Here is a 21048-nt window from a genome sequence, read left to right on the forward strand (position 1 = left end):
GCTGTTACACAAACCCTACCTGTTGAAGAAACCCTACCTGTTGACTGTTGAAGACACCCTTGCTGGTGGAGGAACAACAGCCAGTCTTCTGACGAAGACAGGCAGGTGGAGCCATCAGTCTATGAAGGTATCAAGGGGCCATAGAGGGTTGCGTAGAACGCTATCTGTTGATAGGACAAGCCAGCTATGGTGAATGAGAAGCTTAAGTTTGAGGAAGGGATTTCGTGTTTTCTTATGCAGCAAAAAAAAAACAGGTGGCGAGGGTGATGGGAAAAAAGTGTAGATGGAGGTATAGCTAGCAAGAAAAGACGTGGACGATAGGACTGTGGGTAGAACTGGGATTGAGGCTGGAGGAGCCTGGCTAACTGGCGACTTGGCTGTGGCAGCAATGAGAGGTGACCATTTTGTTTTTTTTATCCATGGCTGCCTGTGTAGGGCCACTCTATGAGACATTAATTTTCTAAGCCCCCTCTCCCCTGCCCTTCCTCTGCACATTGCCGTGTTACTGCCCAGGCCGCCCGTCTCTCCCTCTTGTGTTGCTTCTCCTCCCTCTCCTATTATTATAGGCTGTCTATCCCTGGTACTCTGCGCATCCGCCCTCCACATGCCACCAGACATCATCTTGCCATAGGCACGTAAGGCCACAAGACACCAACCAGCACCAACTTTAAAAATACACTGCGGTAGTCTTTAAAATGAATTGATGCAAAGCACTCTCCATTGCAATACCAAGTATGTCATTGTTTACATATACAGAAGAAATTACATTGTGTGTGTTAGCATACCTAACATCTACCCTCTTCACATTTGGTGAGGGCAAATATCAGTACTTGCTAGATCCCTTTAGGTGGCGTGCTGGTTGGCTTACTCCATTCTTGTAAGCAGCCAAGAAAAAGACCACCACAAACACAATAGGCTAAAAGATCTAGCAATAAAAAAGGGTAGCATGTAAACTTTAACTTTAACTTGCTAGAGAGTAGACAATGGGTTAAACAATCCCTTAAGAGACAAGGAAGAGAAAGAACTTGGTTTTCTTTTATCTGTGTGGTCATAAGGGAAAGGAAGGGGGGGGGAGGGGGGGGGGGATCAAAAAGAGTAGAATCTGAGCATACAGTATACCTTAAACTTGCTAGAGTTGCTTAGGATAATACCTTAAAACTTGGATATTCCTTCAGTGTCCATAGTCAGTACACAACCTTGGTATAATTTGCTTCACAAAGTGAGCTAAATGCTTTCATAGAATACATGAAGATGGTGGAGCCTAATCAGATTGTTCCACGATACAAAAAAGAATGTTAAACTAGGAGGGGAAACTAGCAAGATCTGACAAACCATATTGATACAGAGCTATAGCTGTGTTTCAAAAACTAAAGCACAAAACTAGTAAACCCTCCATCAAGTTTGTCCATTTTCTCAAACCAATCGGAACGAGACACATAAGAACTATTCAAACCACAATGGGTGATGCATAATGCTGCGGTCCATCGTGAACCTTTCTGGCTGCCACTTTACGATCTAGATGTGCTTACTAGCTGGCCCTTTGTTTGCCGTGTGTTGTACGAATTGCAATGGTAACACTTCTGGGCAACTATATGGAACAAAACCTCGCTGTTGGCACCACAATCATTGCATAATATCCAAACCTGCAAGTTAAAAGGAGGAATTAATCAGACGAACCTTCGGGTTGCAATATGTCACAAGTAACAAGAAAGCATGCGCACCATCTTATTCTGGTAAGCTTCAGGCATTGGGGTCGCTGCAACCTGCATGCCCACCAGCACTTTCTTGAGTATCAAGTTTCTCCCATGGCATATAGGAAACAAGCCCTAGTATTTTTAGAAAAGGAATAACACAATAAATGTGTGCATGTACCCCTTGTATGTATGTACGTTCTTATGTACATTCGTGTATATGTATGTCTGTACATGTCTCCGTGCATGTGCTGTGCGTTCATGTTTGTAGGTAAATGTGTGAATACTTTTGTATGCATGTACATGTATGTGTGTATGTACACTAAAGACCTTTAGGGTTACACAGGCCAAAGATAAGTTAAGAAGGATAGAAGATCTCCATGGTGCATGAAGGAGGGAGAGAAATGTGACTAACTGAAAGTAAGAGAGCAGAAGATCGCATGGTACAATTATTTGCTTATGATTGATTGATTTAAAGTTCACAATGTACAGTGCTTTTATAGCCTTAGAGGCTCTCTTGGTTGACATCACACCTTATGTCAAACAAGCATAATATCTAGATATTATCTAAAACGCTCATAGGAAGTGTTCATACACGAGAGTCTGAATCCCAAAAATACTCCCTTCAGAGTTAGGGTGGTGTTATGACGAATAGCCTTCATACTTAAGGTGATTTGGGCTCACTCGCACCATGTGATGCAAAAGATCACAATGGCCATACCTCACGTGATACAATAGATCACAGTCAAGCCTGCAAATGGAGTTTGACCACACTTACGATTCTTCAGCTTCCAGAACTATCTCCCCTCAACTCAAAACATGGATAAATAGGAATGGAGCCTTTTATAAAATAAGGCATTACAAACATATAAGAGAGAAAACACACGGTTTATTTAATTCAGATTTTGAGGAACATCCCAAGCAAAGAACCCTTGACTCAAACATAAAGATTCTTCAAAAGGGCTGTAAGCCCAACGGGGCGTGCCGTGACAAATTTAACCACGTGTCCAAGAGATAAAGATATAGAGAGAGAGGGGGGAGAGAGAAGGGAATAGGGATCTTGCACAATACACCACACTGAGCGGGGAACAAGCCCCGCCCCCATCCACAAATTTATTCAAGAACAATCCATGGGCACTGTCACTAGGAGGTGAAACTTTTTGCAGTTGTTTTCTTTATTTACATTTCTTTATAAATATATATTTTTCTTTTCTTTCTCTTTGGTTGCTGTTGCTTTCCCCCGGGATCTCTTGGAAGGGCTTGGGCCATTGCAATGTCAGAATGGGTCAACCAGTGGGACTTTGGACCAGTGGTTGGCTAAGCCTGAGAACTGCACTGGAAGATGAATGGCAGTGTCCAAGACATGGCCACTGAATGAGGGCATAGGCCGGTTTACACTAGTAAGTGGCCGCCACTAAAATGTGAATGTATCTTGAATTCTAAGCAAATTCTGAAGTGACCATAGTGGTCAAAGATGGTCAGGAGACCAGAAGGAATGCAGATGACATCATCCCTAAAATCTAGGGAACTGCTATTTTTGGCAGTGTCGGAATTGAAAAGTGTTCGCGTCAGTTTGTGCGGAATGTCAAGGGGACCAAAAGCTGACAAAGGACTGTATGGCACAAACTGGATGCAGCTAATTGTGCAAATCTAGAAGAGTACAATAAGAAGTTTTGGGATGCACTCTTGCCAGTAACTTCCTACAGAACAGTGCCATTGTCAGAGCAAATAGAGAAGTATTGCTGTGGTTTGCCCAAAGAAATCAGGGATTATTGCATTAAGACCAATGTTTCTAATATGACTCAGCTCATTGAGAATGCAAACATGGCTAATGCATTGCTACAGGGAGGTTCACGTGGCTTTAAGAGCACAGTGAAGAAGGAACCTTGAGACAAAGGACAGAAGAGGCCACTGTATGGCAAGTCATTTGAAGAGAGAAAGGCATTGATGCAAGCTGGGAAATGTTTCATCTGTGAACAGAAAGGGCATATGGCTGCAAAATGTCCACAACAGCCACCAAAAGATGCGGAGGATAACCAAGGGCCACCCAAGAAGAAGACAATGCCGAGTGCAGGATTGATACCTGAGATGGTTGGTGACCAGCCATGTGATGATGCGACAAAATTGCGCAGAGCATGGGGTAAAATCAGAGATGCTACAGTGCTGATTTTCTTTGACCCTGGTGCTCGAGCCACCTTTATTTCACCAGCATTGGCAGCCAAGTTAGGAATTCGTGCTGAAGAGATGGGACCAGTTGGACAGGCTGATTTGGCATGCCCTGGGCATTCAGCTCCTGTCACTCCCATACTTGGCAAACTTCACATGCATATACAGAGTTATGTCGACACAGAGGAGTTTCTTATCATGCCCTTGGAAGGATGTGATGTCCTATTGGGAATTCCATGGTGTCATAGGAAACATGCAGTGTTGGATGCTTTCAACAGGAAAATCACAATTGTACATAAGGACAAGACTCATGTTCTGAATGTGAAGCTGAAAGGAGAGTCTGTCCCAGTTATTTCTACTTTTTGAACCTGAATTTTGAATGACCTGTACATTTGTATTATATGTTTGGCAATGTACAGTTTTGACATTTGTTGTCAATGACTTAATCAATGAATGAACTTTCAGTGCTTTGAAGTTGTATCTGTTACGCTTCAAATGAATGATTTACATGTTGTGACACTAATAGTACAAGATATATGCTATCGCCCTGTGTTGCATCCGGAAACATGTATTTGAAAGGCTTGAACCTGCGATGGCACAAATGGTAGTGGGGAATCCCTATCATCGCCCCGTGTCATCCGTTGAAGCAGGAGATACATGCGATGACACTAATCACCTGCGGAGTCTTGTAATCGTCCCATGTCATCCGTTTGCATGTGGACTTGCAATCGAGGTCGCTTGCTTCTTTCAAGAGGGGGGTATGTCACCAGGAGGTGAAACTTTTTGCAGTTGTTTTCTTTATTTACATTTCTTTATAAATATATATTTTTCTTTTCTTTCTCTTTGGTTGCTGTTGCTTTCCGCCGGGATCTCTTGGAAGGGCTTGGGCCATTGCAATGTCAGAATGGGTCAGCCAGTGGGACTTTGGACCAGTGGTTGGCTAAGCCTGAGAACTGCACTGAAAGATGAATGACAGTGTCCAGGACATGGCCACTGAATGAGGGCATAGGCCGGTTTACACTAGTAAGTGGCCGCCACTGAAATGTGAATGTATCTTGAATTCTAAGCAAATTCTAAAGTGACCATAGTGGTCAAAGATGGTCAAGAGACCAGAAGGAATGCAGATGACATCATCCCTAAAATCTAGGGAACTGCTATTTTTGGCAGTGTCGGAATTGAAAAGTGTTCGCGTCAGTTTGTGCGGAATGTCAAGGGAACCAAAAGCTGACAAAGGACTATTATGAGAATATGAACCAATCAGGAGATTTTTAGCCTGGAAGATTGCATGTGGAAAAGGCTTAAAAATGTGCCAAGTGTCAAATTTTGGTGCATTTTCCTCATTGAGAAGAGGGAAACGTGGGAATTTGGGAAAAGGAGGCTCATTTGCAGCCATCGTGTGGTTTTCTTGCAGGAAAAACAGCTATGGTGGTGCACTCCCTTGCCCTACAACTCATGAATTGAGGGTTGAGCTTGCTCCCCACAGCCTCTCTCTCTCTTTCTCTCTCTTGCAGACTATGGAAATGCTCTCATCAGATAAAATCAGGTACAGTTGTGTGAATTTCATGCTTATATGCAAAGGTTAGTTGCCTCCTTGAACAGGAACCGGTGTAGTTAGTTCCTACACCAAAGCAGGGACGGAAGAGGGTAATAACCTCTTCAATACAATGCTGTTTCAGCACTGTTTAGGTGCTGTTTTTGGGCTGTTATGTTGCCCGGTTGATGCCAAAATGCAGTAGGACTTTGCTTAAGTCCTCCAGGACAGTACAAGGGTTATTTTGGGCTGAAAACAGGTCTGTGCAGAAAATTACAGCAAGCTGAATTGTGATGTTTTGGACTCCATTGGATAGCTTGATGCCTAAGGAAGTGAGCATGTCAGTTGGGACTCATTCTGAGATGTTATGGAACAGTTTTAGTGCAGTTATGCTGGCAAATTTCTCCCAAAATTTGTAAAACTCAACTGATGCAAGTAGAGTGCTTTGTTGCACTTGTGCTTTGTAATTTCCAACCTTTTAACAATAAAGAAATACCGCAAGGGGCGCCGGACTTCGGGGCCAATGTGTTGTTGAGCGAGGGAGCGAGGGAGCGAGTGATTGTGTGTCTGAGTAAGTCCAGGTTATTTGTGAATGAATTACCGCTTTATGTGTCCATAGACCGGTTTTAGGCACGCTGGCCAGGATCAATACAACTAATGAATACAAATCAAACAAATGGCTCGGTGTAGAAACCCAAGGAGTCGATGTCGAGGCACGAGATCTCTAATGCCAAGCACATCACGGGGATGACCTACAAGTCTCTCTCACCGGGCTAGTACTAGATCCAAAATCCAAATCCAAGTCTAGATCCAAATCCAAGTCCAAATCCCAAGTCCAAGTTCCAAGTTCCAAGTCCAAATCCCAAGTCCAAGTTCCAAGTCCAAGTTTCAAGTCCAAATCCCAAGTCCAACTATCACTCGCTCATCCCATGTCTCCACAACTCCTACAGCCTTGTCGATGAAAAAAACCATGTAAAAGCTCTTTCTGGTAAGAAAACTGATATAAGCCCTGTTTTAATGGTTTTCAAGCGATAAAATCCTCCAAAAAGAAGCTTTTAGGGTTTTTGGAGCAATTTTAGAATTTCTGAAAGTTTTAGGGTTTTTGAAATTTTCAGTCCATACAGATCTGCACATGTCCATACAACTCCATATGTGCCTCCGTATCGCCCATGCATATGCCCATACAAGTCTAGGGCTGATCGTACATCTGAAAAGCAAGTTGAAGAAGGTGTTGATGGCGAAGTAGAAGCTCTCCATGATCATGATTCATAATGATGCGCGCACACACACTCCACGATCTCCTTTATGATGCTACAAGAGAGGTTCAAGCGTTTTTATACTTGAAGAGGGCTCTATTTTTTGCCAAAAGCTTAACCAAGCTTTTGCTTTTGCCTTTTCCCCTTTGCTTTCCACTTTGAAAATAAAATATTACTCACTTTTGTCGAAGTTATTTAGCTTTGCTTTTCTAACTTCAAGGCCATGCTTTTTGGCCCTAGAGCTGCTTTTTCGAAAAGCGGCCTTTAGCTTTTTGCTTTGGCTCAGTCTCCTCTTTCCAATGGTGCCCTTGGCTCGCGGTCAACTCATTTTGACTTTTTGCTTTTCCTTGCTTTTGACCAAAATTGGTGCTTTTTTCTATGCCAATTTCATGAACCTTGTTTCCATGCTCTCATCAATACATCCATGTGTCTGGACATAAGTTCCATTATGTGAACCTAGGAGGGCCAAATAGTTACAAGACCCATCCGTCATCTACCTAAGAGAGATAGGTCAGAGAATGTGGCAGTGAAAGCTTTTTCAGGTATTAGCTTAGAGGTTTCTAGCTTCGCTGGAGCATCTCTAAACTCTTCATCTTCCTCTTCTGCCACTAGGTTGGCATGATTCTACTCTTGCTCTTTTGCCATCTGCTTGTGTATTTTTCTTCGGTGTATCCTGACTTCTTGCAGAATGTGCACTTGATTGCTTTTCCCTTGGGTATACACTTTATTTTGGACATGTAGCCCCTCTCTACGTAATGACCGACAAAAGCTAGCTCTCGAAGTCGACGATTTCAATGAGGATAGCCAACATGTCTTTATATGGCATCTCTCTAGACAGCCAAAGTAAAGACAATACCTCCTTGTACCTTTCCATCTCTTCCAAGCTAGAGAAGAGTACTGCTTTCCTGTCATCTTCATCAATGTTGGCATTTAAAGCAGGTAGTTGCTGGATGAGGGAACCTATGTAATGGTAAAGGAGGGAGAGAGATGGAGTAGCTATGGGGGATCGAAGAGGTACATGACTATGGCATTGGACAGAGAGAGGAGAGAGAGACAATGGCACAAATGTAGATGAAGATTCACACGACTAAATGATGCGACTGTTTGCTTGATTAATTCAATGAAAGTACAAGTACCTTTATAGGTTACAAAGGTTGCCTCGTGACATCACTACTTATGTCACACGCAGACAAATATCTAAATATTATTTGATTCACACACAAACACACAAAGATACTTCCTACTCTAGGAGTGGGTTTACACACAAGACCGACCTTGATTCCCAAAAATGCCCCCCTCAAAGGATTACCTCATACTATGTCAAGGATGAATCTGTCAGAATACGCAACGGAGATGATGACCAAATCTGGGAACACGAGAGCAAACATAGTGCAGAAAAACAGCACAAGAGAAGGAGAGAGAGAGAGAGGCGTGTAACTCTGCTCTATATACACAAAGAAGATCCCGAATAATGATACAAATGTGGCAAGGGCTGTGGGGCCATTATATATGGCCCCCATACAGCAGTCGGCCAGCTAAATGACAGCCGACAGGGGCATGTCCACCACGACTAGCATAAATACCAGTCGGCCAGTAGTGTTTAGTCGGCTTGCATGGAGAAAAGAATCCACGACCTGTAGCACTCAGTCGGCCAGCACCAATAGGCTCACAGCTACACTCGGCCATCTACCAAGACCTCCTGCCACCACAGAAAGGCCACCCAAGCCACATGAAAATGGGAAAAAATGGGAGAAAAATACGAGTGAGGAAAAATGAGAACAACACCTACAAGGGCGGTCACACCCACAATAGAGACCCTGGTATCTCAGTAAAGACAGGAGATGACTTCTAACAGAATCTTGGGCTCATGGCCTAGTTTCTCATGCCAATTATGGAGTCCCAATAGTCGGAATCAAGTCACTCACAAAACCCAACTGAGCAACATACAACTGATCACAACACAACGACACAGCACATAACTTTGGACTCTAAAAGGCCCACTCATCATGGCAGTGATTTGCTTCCTCTATGGAAAGCTCTTTCTCCACAATGATGTTGGCATCTGCTTTTTTATAATAGTAGTACTTTTCATTGTGGTTGTTTTTGCCACAACGTTTGCACGGCTTCTTTAAATAGCAGTCTTTTCCTGTATGATTGTTCCTACCACAAAGGGAACATTTCATACGAGTTGTCCCCTCCTATTGCCTTATTCTTCAACTTCTTCTCTTCTTCTTTGAAGGAGTCATCAACTCCTTCAAGGGTGAGGTTTGGGAGATTTTTGAGTGTGGTGATGTGGTTTCTGTAGGGATCTTCAGATACCATTTAATGATAAAGTGGGGAAAGAGGTGGAGTGGCTATGGGGACTCAAAGAAGTACATGGTTATGGCATTGGAGAAGGAGAGAGAGACAATGGCACAAATGTGGATGAAGATTCACACGACCAAATGATGTGATTGTTTTCTTGACTAATTCAATGAAAGTACAAGTACCTTTATAGGTTACAAAGGTTGCCTCCTGACATCACTGCTTGTGTCACACACACAAATATCTAGATATTATTTGATACCCCTCTTAAGAGGTGGTTCACACACAAAAACACACGTACTTCCTCACTTTAGGAGTGGGTTCACACACAGGTAAGACCTTGATTCCCAACACTATGGAGTTGTGCTTGAGAAACGCTTTTGAATTGTTAATCTTATTCTCAAACAAAATTTCGAGATTGTTCCATACCTGACTGGCGGTTTTGTCAAAGTCAACGTCATGAATGAGATTGTCAGCAGTCCTAGACCGATGTGAGCCAATGCTCATTCTTCTCTATCCAGACTCTCACTACAAGCGTTGTAGCTGCACCTCTCACTACAAGCGTTGTAGCTGCACCTTCAGGCTTCTCTTATGTGCCATTGACAATACTTCAGACTCCCCCTCGCATGAGCAAGTGCTTGACTTTTGTCTACCATGCCGGGAAATTTGTGCTGGAGAACCTTTCGAAAGAGATGTTGTTTCTGTCAAGGTCCATGGTGTAGGCGGAGACTAATGACATCTTTGAGTAGCAACGACAAGATGGTGTAGAAGCATTAGATCAAAAAGGCGTGGTAGCATCCGCTAGAGAGGTTGTACAACGACAAGATGGTGTAGAAGCATTAGATAAAAAAGGTGTGGTAGCATCCGCTAGAGAGGTTGTACATGGTGGCAACCAAAGACAACGGGCGGCTACACACATGGGCGGCGCTTCACAAAGGCCGCCGGTCAGAGCTGGTGTTAGTCTGAAGCGATGGTTGATGCGGTGCCCAATGTCAACAGCAAGTGGTGTTGGCATAGGCAGTACCAGAGGCGAGGAGACACCCCAACAAAGCGAGGTCAAAGGGGAGGACACTGTTGGAGAAAACCCAGGCGGAAGCATAAACAAGACGAGAGAGAGTAGAGAGAGCTTGTGGACAAGATCACCTTTTATATTAGCTTGAAGCTTTACAATGGCGATTAGCCAGCAAGGAGTGTTGAGCTTGTGCAAAGGATTGGATGAGAAAGTGAGAAATGGGAGGCCTCCTTAATCAGTCCATGTGTGAACTGGCTGACTGCCCACGACTGCCTCTAGGGACAGGCCGACTACCCACAACTCATAAAATAAGAGAGAAATACATAAAAATGCCCAATAAATGGTGCAATCCAAATACACTGAGATGCATAAATTCTAACACCCCCTCTGCAACTCATAGTGTGCAAGAGTCTAAAGAAGATAAGCTGATGAAGATACAACCATGGACCCTCCAACACCGCGAATACTAGAATCACCTCGGAGAGAGCACCCGCCAACCTGTTTCCTCGAAACAAAATGCCACCACGAATAGCAAGGAACTTTTGCTTGGCTACGAATTCCCACACAAGTGTGTGGTGAACTCCAAGAATAGATGATAAGCTGTTGGACACACTGCGCCCATAATCCCCAACAGTGGACTGGACGAAAAACACATCACGTCCCAAAAGCCTCAAACAATGAACTCGAAACAGATCCAATTCATAATCTCTACTATACCAAAGATAACCATGTCCTTCCAGATGTCTAATGCTTGGAACTCCGAATCACGGTCCCCATGCACCAGTAAGTGGAGCTATAAACAACCCCCTCTCTTGCCGACAAGCCTCCTCTAGCTGGAAGCACATGGGAGGAAACTACATGTGTACTAGAGAAGTACACCATCTAGGTCCTCCTGAGCCGAAAGCGCCCTAGGAGCACTAGAAGTGATACTAGAATCTGTATCATTGTCATTTGTCGTGTCTTTGTCCTTTCTCTCAGATGAAGCATTGCCCTTAGTCTTGTCCTTCTTCTTGGACAAACAATCCTTGAACAAATGTCCACTTTTCCCGCAAAAGAAGCAGCAACTCTGACCTTTCTTCTGAACGGAGAAAAGTGCCTAGTCAAAACTGTTGAGTGACACCTTCAACTTACCCTGTGAGACAAGGACAGGACGGACTCTTCCTCCAATAGTAAAGAGCTAAGATCATCAAAATCTAACTGAGTGGATGTGACCTGGCACTGCAAAGATCGAGAAATCACATCATAGTTCGGGGGAAGCTTGGTGAGGATAAGTGCAGCCAGCCGAGTAGAGGAAAAGCAACACCCATAGCCAGTAACTGGTCACGGATAACCTTGGCCTTCATGAGAAACTACTGCATGAAACTGCCTTCAGAGAATAGCAAACCGTAGAGCTGCCCTTGCAAGGTGATTGCCCTCATCGATGAATCTCAAGCAAAGAGATCCTCAAATTTACGCCATACCTGATGAGCACTGGTGAGAGTTTGCACACCCGGTGAGACCTCCTCTGTGATGGTCCGCACCAGCACTAAATGCACCTTTAAATCCCGATTCTCCCAGTCTTGTAATTCCGCAACGAATTTATCCTCTTGATCTTGAGTCCATCTCCTAGAGTTCTGAGGACGCTCGGGCTTCCTCTCAGTGCCCTGAAAAATATCCCACAAATCCTTGTGGATGAACCAGATCCGCATTTGAAGCTTCCAATGGGCGTAGTTGGGTCCTTTCAACTTGTCATCCTTGTTCATACAGGGGGGAGCCATATCCACAGCACCTCACCTCTCAAAGACGTCTCTCAAGTGCTTTAAGTGCTTTCCAACAAAGCGAGGCTCCAGAACCAATAAGCCCCCTCTCAAACTTGAGAGAGGAGGCGGCTGGACAGCACGAAAACAATCCAAGAAACCACCGGGAAACTCCTACCGGAAGGGCAAGGACTCGTGGAGGAAGAAGGAGATGCAGTGCCACTTGTCTGGCAACACCACATGCAAAAGAACTCACCAACAACTGATGCAGGAGCAGAAAACACAACCAAAACTCCAACGCTTGCCTCTGTAGAAGAAAATGCAACCAAGAAACTTCACAGCTTGCCTCTGTAGAGGAAAACGCAGCCAAGAAGACTGGCCGACAGCAAGAAGAGGGCTGGCTGGACCAGAAAACGCAGCAAAATAGGGAAATGCAGCCACTGTTTGGGACTGATCTGCAGCCAAAAGGAGCTATGGCAGAAAACGCAACGCACAGAAGAGATGGCGGGCAGATTTGCAGTAGCTGGAACAACCTGAACCTAAGCGAATGATACCATGTTGGCGAATGCACAGGCGGAAGTATAAACAAGACGAGAGAGAGTAGAGAGAGCTTGTGGACAAGATCACCTTTTATATTAGCTTGAAGCTTTACAGTGGCAATTAGCCAGCAAGGAGGGTTGAACTTGTGCAAGGGATTGGATGAGAAAGAGAGAAATGGGATATAGTCCATGTGTGAACTGGCCGACTGCCTCTAGGGACACGCCAATTGCCCACGACTTATAAAATAGGAGAGATAAATGGTACAACCCAAATACACTGAGATGCATAAATTCTAACAAACACGCCCCAGAAAAGTACAATCAAAAGGCGCCGGTCAGAGGCGAGAGGGCAAAGCGACAACAAGAAAATGGGGGTTGCCCGAGAAGGCCAATGAGGAGCAAACTCTGCCGAGTGGCATCGACAATACTTCAAACCCGAGTCACATGAGCAAGAGCCTGACTTGTGTCTGCCATGCCAGGAAATTTGTGCCAGAGAGAACCCTTCAAAAGAGGCCAAGGCAGTAGCTCTAATACCAACTGAAGACCTTCAGGGTTATTCAGGTCTAAGCTAAGTTAAGGAGGATAGAAAATCTCCATGGTGCGTGGAGGGAGAGAGATGTGACTAACTGAAAGAAAGAGAACAGATCATTGCACGGTACAATTATTTATATACCTAGATGAATCCAGGACCATTCCCAAATTCACCTTATAAGAGAGTGCAATTTATAACCTCATGGTAGTCATCCACAAGACAATAAACCATCAACTCCATCATGCATATTATGGACTAGATACTATGGCATCCCCACTAATGTCATCAGTGCCCAATAGTGGGTGTAGAACTTGGTATCACTATATGCTCCCACACACACACACCCCACACACACAGCATACATTCATACAAAGATCTGTGATTTGAATTTTTGTCAGAGCTCCGGAGATACAGAGCAAACTCAGCCATAATGAAGCCTAGCACCAAGGATCATAACAAATAGAAAGAATTATTACAACAAAAAGGTAGTTGATAGGGCATATGCACCACTAAAAATAAAAAATATACCTAGATGAATCCAAGAACATGCCCAAATTTATAAGAAAGTGCAATTTATAACCTCATGGTAGTCATCCACAAGACAATAAACCATCAACTCCATCATGCATAGTATGGACTAGATACTATGACATCCCCACTAACGTCATCAGTGCCCACTAGTGGGTGTAGAACTTGGTATCAATATATGTTCCCACACACATACAGAGCATACATACAATTATTTGCTTATGATTGATTGATTTAAAGTTCACAAAGTACAATGCTTTTATAGCCTTAGAGACTCTCGTGGATGACATTACCACTTATGTCAGGCAGGTATAATATTTAGGTATGTTCATACACAAGAGACTCTGAATTCCAACAGTAAGTACATATATATGTATGCTTGTTATGTATGTACATAACTGAGGTGTGGGCAGGCATGGGTGCATGCATGCATGCGTTTGTGTGTGTGTGTTACCTCTCTATCCAACTGCTCCCAAAATCTGGACATATCACAAACTGACTTGGAGCACATCGGACATGTATACCTGCGAAATTTTGCATGATGAAAATCCAAAAACCCAGTGTGACGAAAACAGCAATAGGAATAAACTGCACAAAAACAGTAACAGGAACAAACTGCACAAAAAGCATATCTTACTGAGAGTGTGAGTGCATCTCATTCAGACATTCCAGGTGCATGGTGTGGCCACAACGCAGCACGGTGATGTCTTTGAGTGAGTCAAACAAGTACTGCCATGCAAAAAAGACAAGAATGATTGGTTCAAAGGACTACTATCCCTCAGTTCGATTGGCATCAACTCCATACAAATCACCATAACTAAGACTATGAAACAAACCTCGAAGCAAATCGGGCAGTTGTGCTGCATTGAGTTTTCCACACATGAATGCTTATTTTCTAGCTTTGTTGTGTAACAGCAACCTACGTAACAAGTACCAGCACAGAAAACATCAGCGAAGCCACGCAAGCCAGCATGGCAGAATAGATAGCCAGTAAGTCATTTGCACAGCTGTCCCACTATTGCTACGGAACAGCCTAGAGTTCTAGTCCACCCAGAAAGCCTCCTCGTAAGTCTGCTAAAGAGGAAGGTCACACAGCCATTACACAACCAGCCCTCTCTTGCTGATGAGGATAGGGCCTGTACTGCAAGATGCTGCATCGCTTCTCGTAGGCCTGTGGAACTTCCTTGAGATCAGCTCTTGTCAAACCCAATCCATCACGCACATCAGGCCTCAGATGCACGTGTCACGTCTACTAAGTGGTAGTTTAAGAGATCTAGACACCATATGAGCTTTAATTGATTTGGCCACAAGGCCTAGGAGAGCTACATGCCATTGTGAGCAGCAATTAATCTCTTAGGAAAAGGAGGGCCAGGGGCGGGGGGCGTACTGTGTACAGTGCAAAGTCCCCATTCTCTTCTCTCAAATCAGTAAATTAACACACGCCATGATCATAATTAAAAGCTTCTGCGCTGTGGCAAGAGCCGCGGAGGCAGCTCTAGACAAGAAAGCAAGCTGTAGATTCAGCAAGACATATTTTGTATGCACAGTAGGTTAGCATACATAAACAGAATCCATGTCTAGATCCAAGAACCATTGTCTATATGAGCATTCAGCAGTATATACTAGATAATTGATATGTATATTCACACAAATTCTGATATGTATTAATTAATGCCACGTCAACTAGATAATTGAATGTATATTCACACAAATTCTGATATGTATGACGTGGCATTAATTAATACATACTTAAATTATACCCCTTCCACCCCTCTCTCCCACCGCCCTTTTTATAAGAGATCAGCCTCCAAAAATAGAAGGGCAAGGGCGGCTGTCTCGAACTCGTTCATAATTAAAGCCTAGCCCTAGAGATAAGCAAATAATAACAAAGTTTTAACTACTTAATTGCAACTATCAATTAATAACAAAACAACAAAAATAATAATCAACATCAAGAGTATGTTACAACTACAAAATAGTGAGGTTTCCAATAAAAAATCATGATCATCTTTCTATTATTAGAAAAAAAAATATTTCCATAAAAACCTTTTCCTCATTTAAAGGCCAACTCAAAAAGCAAATTTTGTTCTCTGAAGTCCAAGCCCTGATAGAGGGTAGCCGGGTAGAGTTGCAAATTTCAGGCCTGCCTATGGCTGAACCTACAAACTGTACCATAAGTACTTGTTTGTACTTGATGTACTGGCTTGTACTAGCTTGTACCTCCCGTTCATGATGGTTAGCCCCCTTATAGCAACATGGAGCCTCTCCAGCCTTGTCCCTGCACTCTCATGATCGCTCTCTTCAATCCCCTTCCCCTCCAACTTACCTAAAAAAAGCCTCCATTGTCTCCTCACCTATGGCACCGACAGTCGACCCTGTCTTTCATATACCACCATCCATCCACCCGCTGCCTTAATCATCACCATGCAGTCTAGCACTTTTTCGACGGTCGACCCGATCAAGACTGTTATAGCCTCCTCACCCATTTCTGCCCTTCGCTCGAGGACCACCGACGACCCCTCAAATAATGAAGCACTCCATGAATCATTCATTACCCAACAAAAAGACGGCCAAAATTAGAAATAGGATAAAGTGATTCACTCAAGGAGTGATACCTATGGTGAAAGCCACCTTACTTCGTACTGCGGAGTGAGTCTATTCATCAACAGAGCTAGAACCTCCTGCTGTGATCCTTGGCACAAGACTGGCCCAAGTTTCCTGGGTCCACTTCAAGTCTTCTTCCTCTCATTGTCGACCGTCTTCTACCTCTTCTCTCTGTAAGCCACGGGCCCCCTCAGCATCTAACCAATGTTGTGGGAGGTGTTCTTGGGGCTCCCTCTAAAGCCAGTCTTTATGGCTTAGCTCAACTTTAACAACTTCGGTGCTGGTGTCACTGTTGCAACAAGAACATTTTCCAAAGTTCCGTCTTTCTCCTCAGGGTGAGGTGAGGAGTCTTTTTATCTTTATCGTTGAAAACTATACAGTAGTGGCATTAAAGCACAATACAATCCCCCCACCCTCGTCCTACGTGCTTCGGCCAGCTGCAGATGACACAATGATGGGGGAAGGCTCAGCCCTGGTCGGCGGGCTGTCAAGAGGTTGTCCAGTGAGTGAGGAGTCTTCTTCTCCTTCTCACTAAAAATTATGCGGTAGTGTCACTCTAATGCAACACAACGTCCCTCCCCACCTACACACTTCCCACCTCCAGCATGCTTCAGCCAGCTCTAGAGGACACAAAAATGGGGGAAATTTTCACGAGGGATCGAAAGGCCCCTTTCACGTGGCTTAGCCGTATCCGGCTGCCTAAGGGTTGTCCAATGACTACTCTATCAGTCCCCAAACCTAACAACCCTGTCTATGTTAGTTTTCACCGCCAATCCCATGTCTAACCTGCTCCACTAATTCAACGTTTCCGGCTTGCTCATTCTCACGAGCCAATTGCCAACAGGCACCATTACAAGCGTCTATATGAGTACAAGTTTGAACCCGTGGGCTGCACCCACATTGCAGCTTCACCAGCATGAACTCCTTGAACCACCTCAGGTTACTAAAGCTCTCAACTAATCCTAATCATACTTTTTTGAAACTTTTACACGGCCAGCAGTCTAGCTTCCATGATTTTTTCTACACATTCTTGGCTGATGGATCTAAACAATTAGGTGAAAAGCACTTACCACATCGCTCACAATGGAAGTAGTTGTCTCGGCCACCAACCCTGGTTGTAGCAACAGTGTATTAAACAGGTGCAAATAATGGATTCTCTAGAAGCAATCAAACAATAGACCAGACATGTCATTCCCCAAGCACCAGAGTTAAGTGTGAGTAATACCTGCATATGCCACATGCATCACAGTGAAATTGCCCCTTTGTTACCTGCAAGTAGCATAACCCCAAAGATGTTCAAAGAAGTGTTCTCAGTTGAAATAAGCAAGCTCAAAATACATGGTAGTGGTATCCTACTTACATCATCATCGAAAAACTTGCATAACCCGCAAAAATATTCACCCATGCACACACCACATTTCTCACAAATTTGTTGAACCTGACATAAGAGTTAAGCTACTCAGCCATCACCAACTTCAACAGTAAACACAGTATTAGCATGAGCAAGTCAATACATCCGCAATCATGGAGCAGTAAGAAGGTAAGGTTGCAGCAGGGCAAACTAGAAAGGTAGATAGTACCAAGTCAATCACTTACATTTTGCTCAGTGTCACACAAGGAACATATCACCTGGCCAAAAGCACCACTTAAATTTAGACGTGAATCAAGAGATGAGCTTGTTGGAAGTGTTTATTTTGCACAAGGAAAAGGGGGCAAGTAAATCAAGAAGGAATCAAGAGGGGCCATTCGAAAGAATGAATCTCCTTGCAAGAAATGAGAGGCTGACAAAAGAGCTATGAAACATACCTTCTCAACCTTGTGTCGAGGAATCTCATGGCGCTTTGAAAGATCATTCTCTTTGGCCTGAACATGTAAGAAACAAGACATAGCAGGCAAAACCTTATGCTTTGCATGTGCAGCAGGACCAGCCCATGCAGAGAATGGGTTTACTGACCATGGGACAAGAATTAACAAACAACTTTAACCATCAAAGCTTGGTATTGAGAGAATGCGTGTGTGTGTGTGTGTGTGTGTGTGCACACGTGTGACTGTGTGTGTGTGTGTGTGTGTGTGTGTGTGAGAGAGAGAGAGAGAAAAAGAGAGGGGATGGAGTGTCTATCATGATAGCCAAGCCAGCCAACAAAATATGATCAACATTAGATCCATATGACAGCATCAACAGTGCATAGCATGAGACTTGAACCCCAAAATCTCTTGATTAGTAGCCCCATGCGTAAGGCATTACGCCAGCATGTGCGTATGGTGTGTGTGTGAGAGAGAGAGAGAAAGAGAGCAATAGGTTTCCTTATTTGGAGGGGAACCAAGGGATAAGAAAACCCGACAGACAATAACGGGATAAGACCCTAGGAGACGACACAGAAAAGAAACTTTCAGTACAGGCAACAGACTGTTGCTGCTTCCTTACCTTTGCCTCGTTGTGACAGTGACGACAGTCAAAAATCTCATCACAGCAGGGAGCTCTAACCTTGCACCTCCGCTGGTAATGCGAACAGCTGGAAGAGATTGTACAAAAAAAACAGCCAAAATTTGAATCATTTAGTGTGCAAATAAGCAGCACTGAAAGTTCAGGTTGGCTTCGAGAGGCCAAAGGGGCTTTACAGAGATGGCACCCACTCAAAATAGGGAAGATCTCACCCACTGGACAGGAAGGGGAAGGGGATTGAAATTTCTAAAGACTCTAATTCTGAAAAAATTGACACAAAACAAAACAAGAATGCAGTGATAGCAATCAAAGGGGAGCGTTTTCAAGCTTTTACCCGTGCTGCATTCGGCCTCTGCTCTGTGTGGACGTCTTGTCCATAGAATCACCACGCACAACATTTTGACTCTCTTCATGGGAATCTAAGCTAGAGTCCACCAGCAGATAATGCCATCCAACGCCATAGCTTGCCTCCATGTTCCCAAAAGAGAGTACCCTGTGATGAACTACTGCAGTGAAACGCCTGTCGTCATTACATCAAAAAAATCTTTGCAATGAAGCAGATCTCGCATACAGAGCTTGAACCCTGAGACGGCATTGCATCTTTCCTGCAGAGAGAAGAAAAGAAAAAGCAAAAAAAAACGATTCCTTAACCTGCACAGAAGATTGCGCTTAACCTAATCCTAGACAGGTACAAACGGGAGCAGAAGGCAGCAAAGGCAAGGTCATTACGGTCCCTTACCTGGACGGAAGATCGCAATTTTCAGGATAAAGCCGGCATTGAAGCAGAGATTAACCTGACGACGCTAACACTAACACAAGCCAGATGAGAATGTCTGATGATGTTTGGGAAGCGGTGAGAGATGAGGATTGAGTGCATTGACCGGAAACTGCTGTTTCTGTGCGTGGGAGAGTTTAAGAAAGCCGAGTAGCGACACATGACGCGCGAGAGGCATATCCAAAAAACCAAAAGGACTAAAATAATCTTTTCATCCTCGGTGTCCTCCCCATCCTTTGCGATATCGTCACGCACTGCCCCAAGACAAAGTGTACCCTTTCGTGGATCGTGTGTTTGACCTAGAAATTACAACTCTTTCAAACTCCACTCTCCCTTTTGCCCTGAAATCACATGTTGGCCGATCAAGAGTAGCTGCTGCAGACTCCTGAGTTTTTACGGGTCCTCGTGTACTTCTCGAAGAATTAATCAAACTCACGTACACATCAAAGATTAAACCATAGATTTGAATCAAATTGATGAGATGAGCATAAAATAAAAACATGAGACAGAGTATACATCACCATCAACACACTATTGGGTGCAATCTCCCCTTTCATGCCTCACCATCAACACACTATTGGGTGCAATCTCTTCCTTTCATGCCTGTAGCCCTCCCTTCTACGACATGAGTATTTTGAGATTTGTATTCAGTATATAGCTCAAAGAGCTAATAATAGCGGTTGCAAATGGTGGAACAATCACGCTCTTAAATGTATTCTATAACAAGGAATCAAGAAGAACTTGTTATCTATCTCTGCCATTACTAAGGCTGGCTTAGTGGTTCAATTTATGGATGACAGATATATTGTTTATAATTGCACAGTGATGACAACATAAATGTTACTTTTGGTACTTTGTCTCATGGCCTTTACAGGCTAGATGCATATGAAAGACAAAAGCGAGATGTATGTACAGTTTTTACCACAAAGGCAATGGATGATGCTAATCCATGGCATGCACGCTTTGGTCACTTGAACTTTGGTAGTTTTTTGTGTTTGTATAAGCATGCTATCTGAGATGCCATATCTTGAAGCCTCTATCAAATATATTTGTGAGAGTTGTATTCTTGGAAAATGTAGTGGGCATCATTTCCCAAAGATGGTTTAACTAGAGTTGTCCAGAAATTATAGCTTATACAAAGTGATGTATGTGGTCCTATGAGGATACCATTTATTAAGGGCTACCTATATTCATTGATGAATATTCCAGACATACCTGGGTATATCCATTGAAAGAGAAATCAGAGGTTTTTATATACTTTAAGCACTTTGTTGCTAGTAGCTAAGTGATTATTATAAGCGCTCGTTTTGATTCTAAAAATATAAAAGTAGGGCACCATCCTATGACCCAGAGACCTCATACAAGAGTATCTAAGAACCGCTAAGTACCTCTACAGTGATGGTTATTTTTTAAATTTTTAAATTTTAAAAGTCCTTTATTGATAGGTTTTTAGCCACAATTCTTCGTTAGGCTGATTTTCCCCCTCACTTGGGTGTGCTTCATATATATATGTGTCCTCTAGAATACTAGGCAACAGTATGAGTGCATCCTCACTGTGATATAGCATGGGTACTATCGGTAAGTGATCTAAGTAGCTACTATGAGATAAGTTGTCTAGAAAATCACCCACCATGCTCCAAAAGGGACAAGGAAGTGAAAATATTATTGCAAAAAATGATAGTGTAAGTTTATAAGTTCTTACCCTCCTCCCCTGCTCTATAAGCTATTCATGTGCTGTTCTATTTTGATAGGGTCCTCCCACTGGGCAACGTACACTCATGTGATTGTGTCATTGTGGTGTCTCTCCTACCATGGACTGCAATAGTCCTATCCCATATAGCGCCAACATAAGTAGGGCTACTAACATAAGTAAGATGTTGCATACAACATGTGATGCTTACAGCAAGTAAGGCATGGTGTAAGGGGATGGA

The 21048-nt window shown here is 43.5% G+C and overlaps 1 protein-coding gene across 1 annotated transcript; it reads right to left on the reverse strand.

Annotated features, from left to right (window-relative positions):
* Positions 1–1184: 1184 nt before the first annotated feature.
* On the reverse strand, positions 1185–19329 carry LOC147608865 (E3 ubiquitin-protein ligase RZFP34-like). The gene is made up of 13 exons (XM_086788377.1): positions 19082–19329; positions 18677–18947; positions 18325–18412; positions 17706–17762; positions 17496–17528; positions 17260–17337; positions 17125–17168; positions 16970–17010; positions 14132–14214; positions 13933–14024; positions 13750–13819; positions 1722–1763; positions 1185–1643 (listed from the first exon to the last, which is right to left on the reverse strand). The coding sequence occupies exons 2-13, from the start codon at positions 18814–18816 to the stop codon at positions 1509–1511; spliced, it is 903 nt and encodes a 300-aa protein (XP_086644503.1). The 5' UTR covers positions 18817–18947; positions 19082–19329; the 3' UTR covers positions 1185–1508.
* Positions 19330–21048: the final 1719 nt, after the last annotated feature.

Source organism: Cibotium barometz, chromosome 52 (genome assembly GCF_041138505.1).
Source record: "Cibotium barometz isolate CiBa-2024 chromosome 52, ASM4113850v1, whole genome shotgun sequence".
Taxonomy (NCBI): Eukaryota; Viridiplantae; Streptophyta; class Polypodiopsida; order Cyatheales; family Cibotiaceae; genus Cibotium; species Cibotium barometz.

Bases quoted from the DNA above. Each gene is read 5' to 3' on its own strand.
- LOC147608865 (XM_086788377.1), bottom strand. From the start codon at position 18,816: ATGGAGGCAAGCTATGGCGTTGGATGGCATTATCTGCTGGTGGACTCT. The intron at 14,215-16,969 runs GTAAGTGCTTTT...CTTGTTACGTAG, and splicing joins CTTCCATTGTGAGCGATGTG to GTTGCTGTTACACAACAAAG. The intron at 1,764-13,749 runs GTAACACACACA...GTGGGCATGCAG, and splicing joins GGGAGCAGTTGGATAGAGAG to GTTGCAGCGACCCCAATGCC.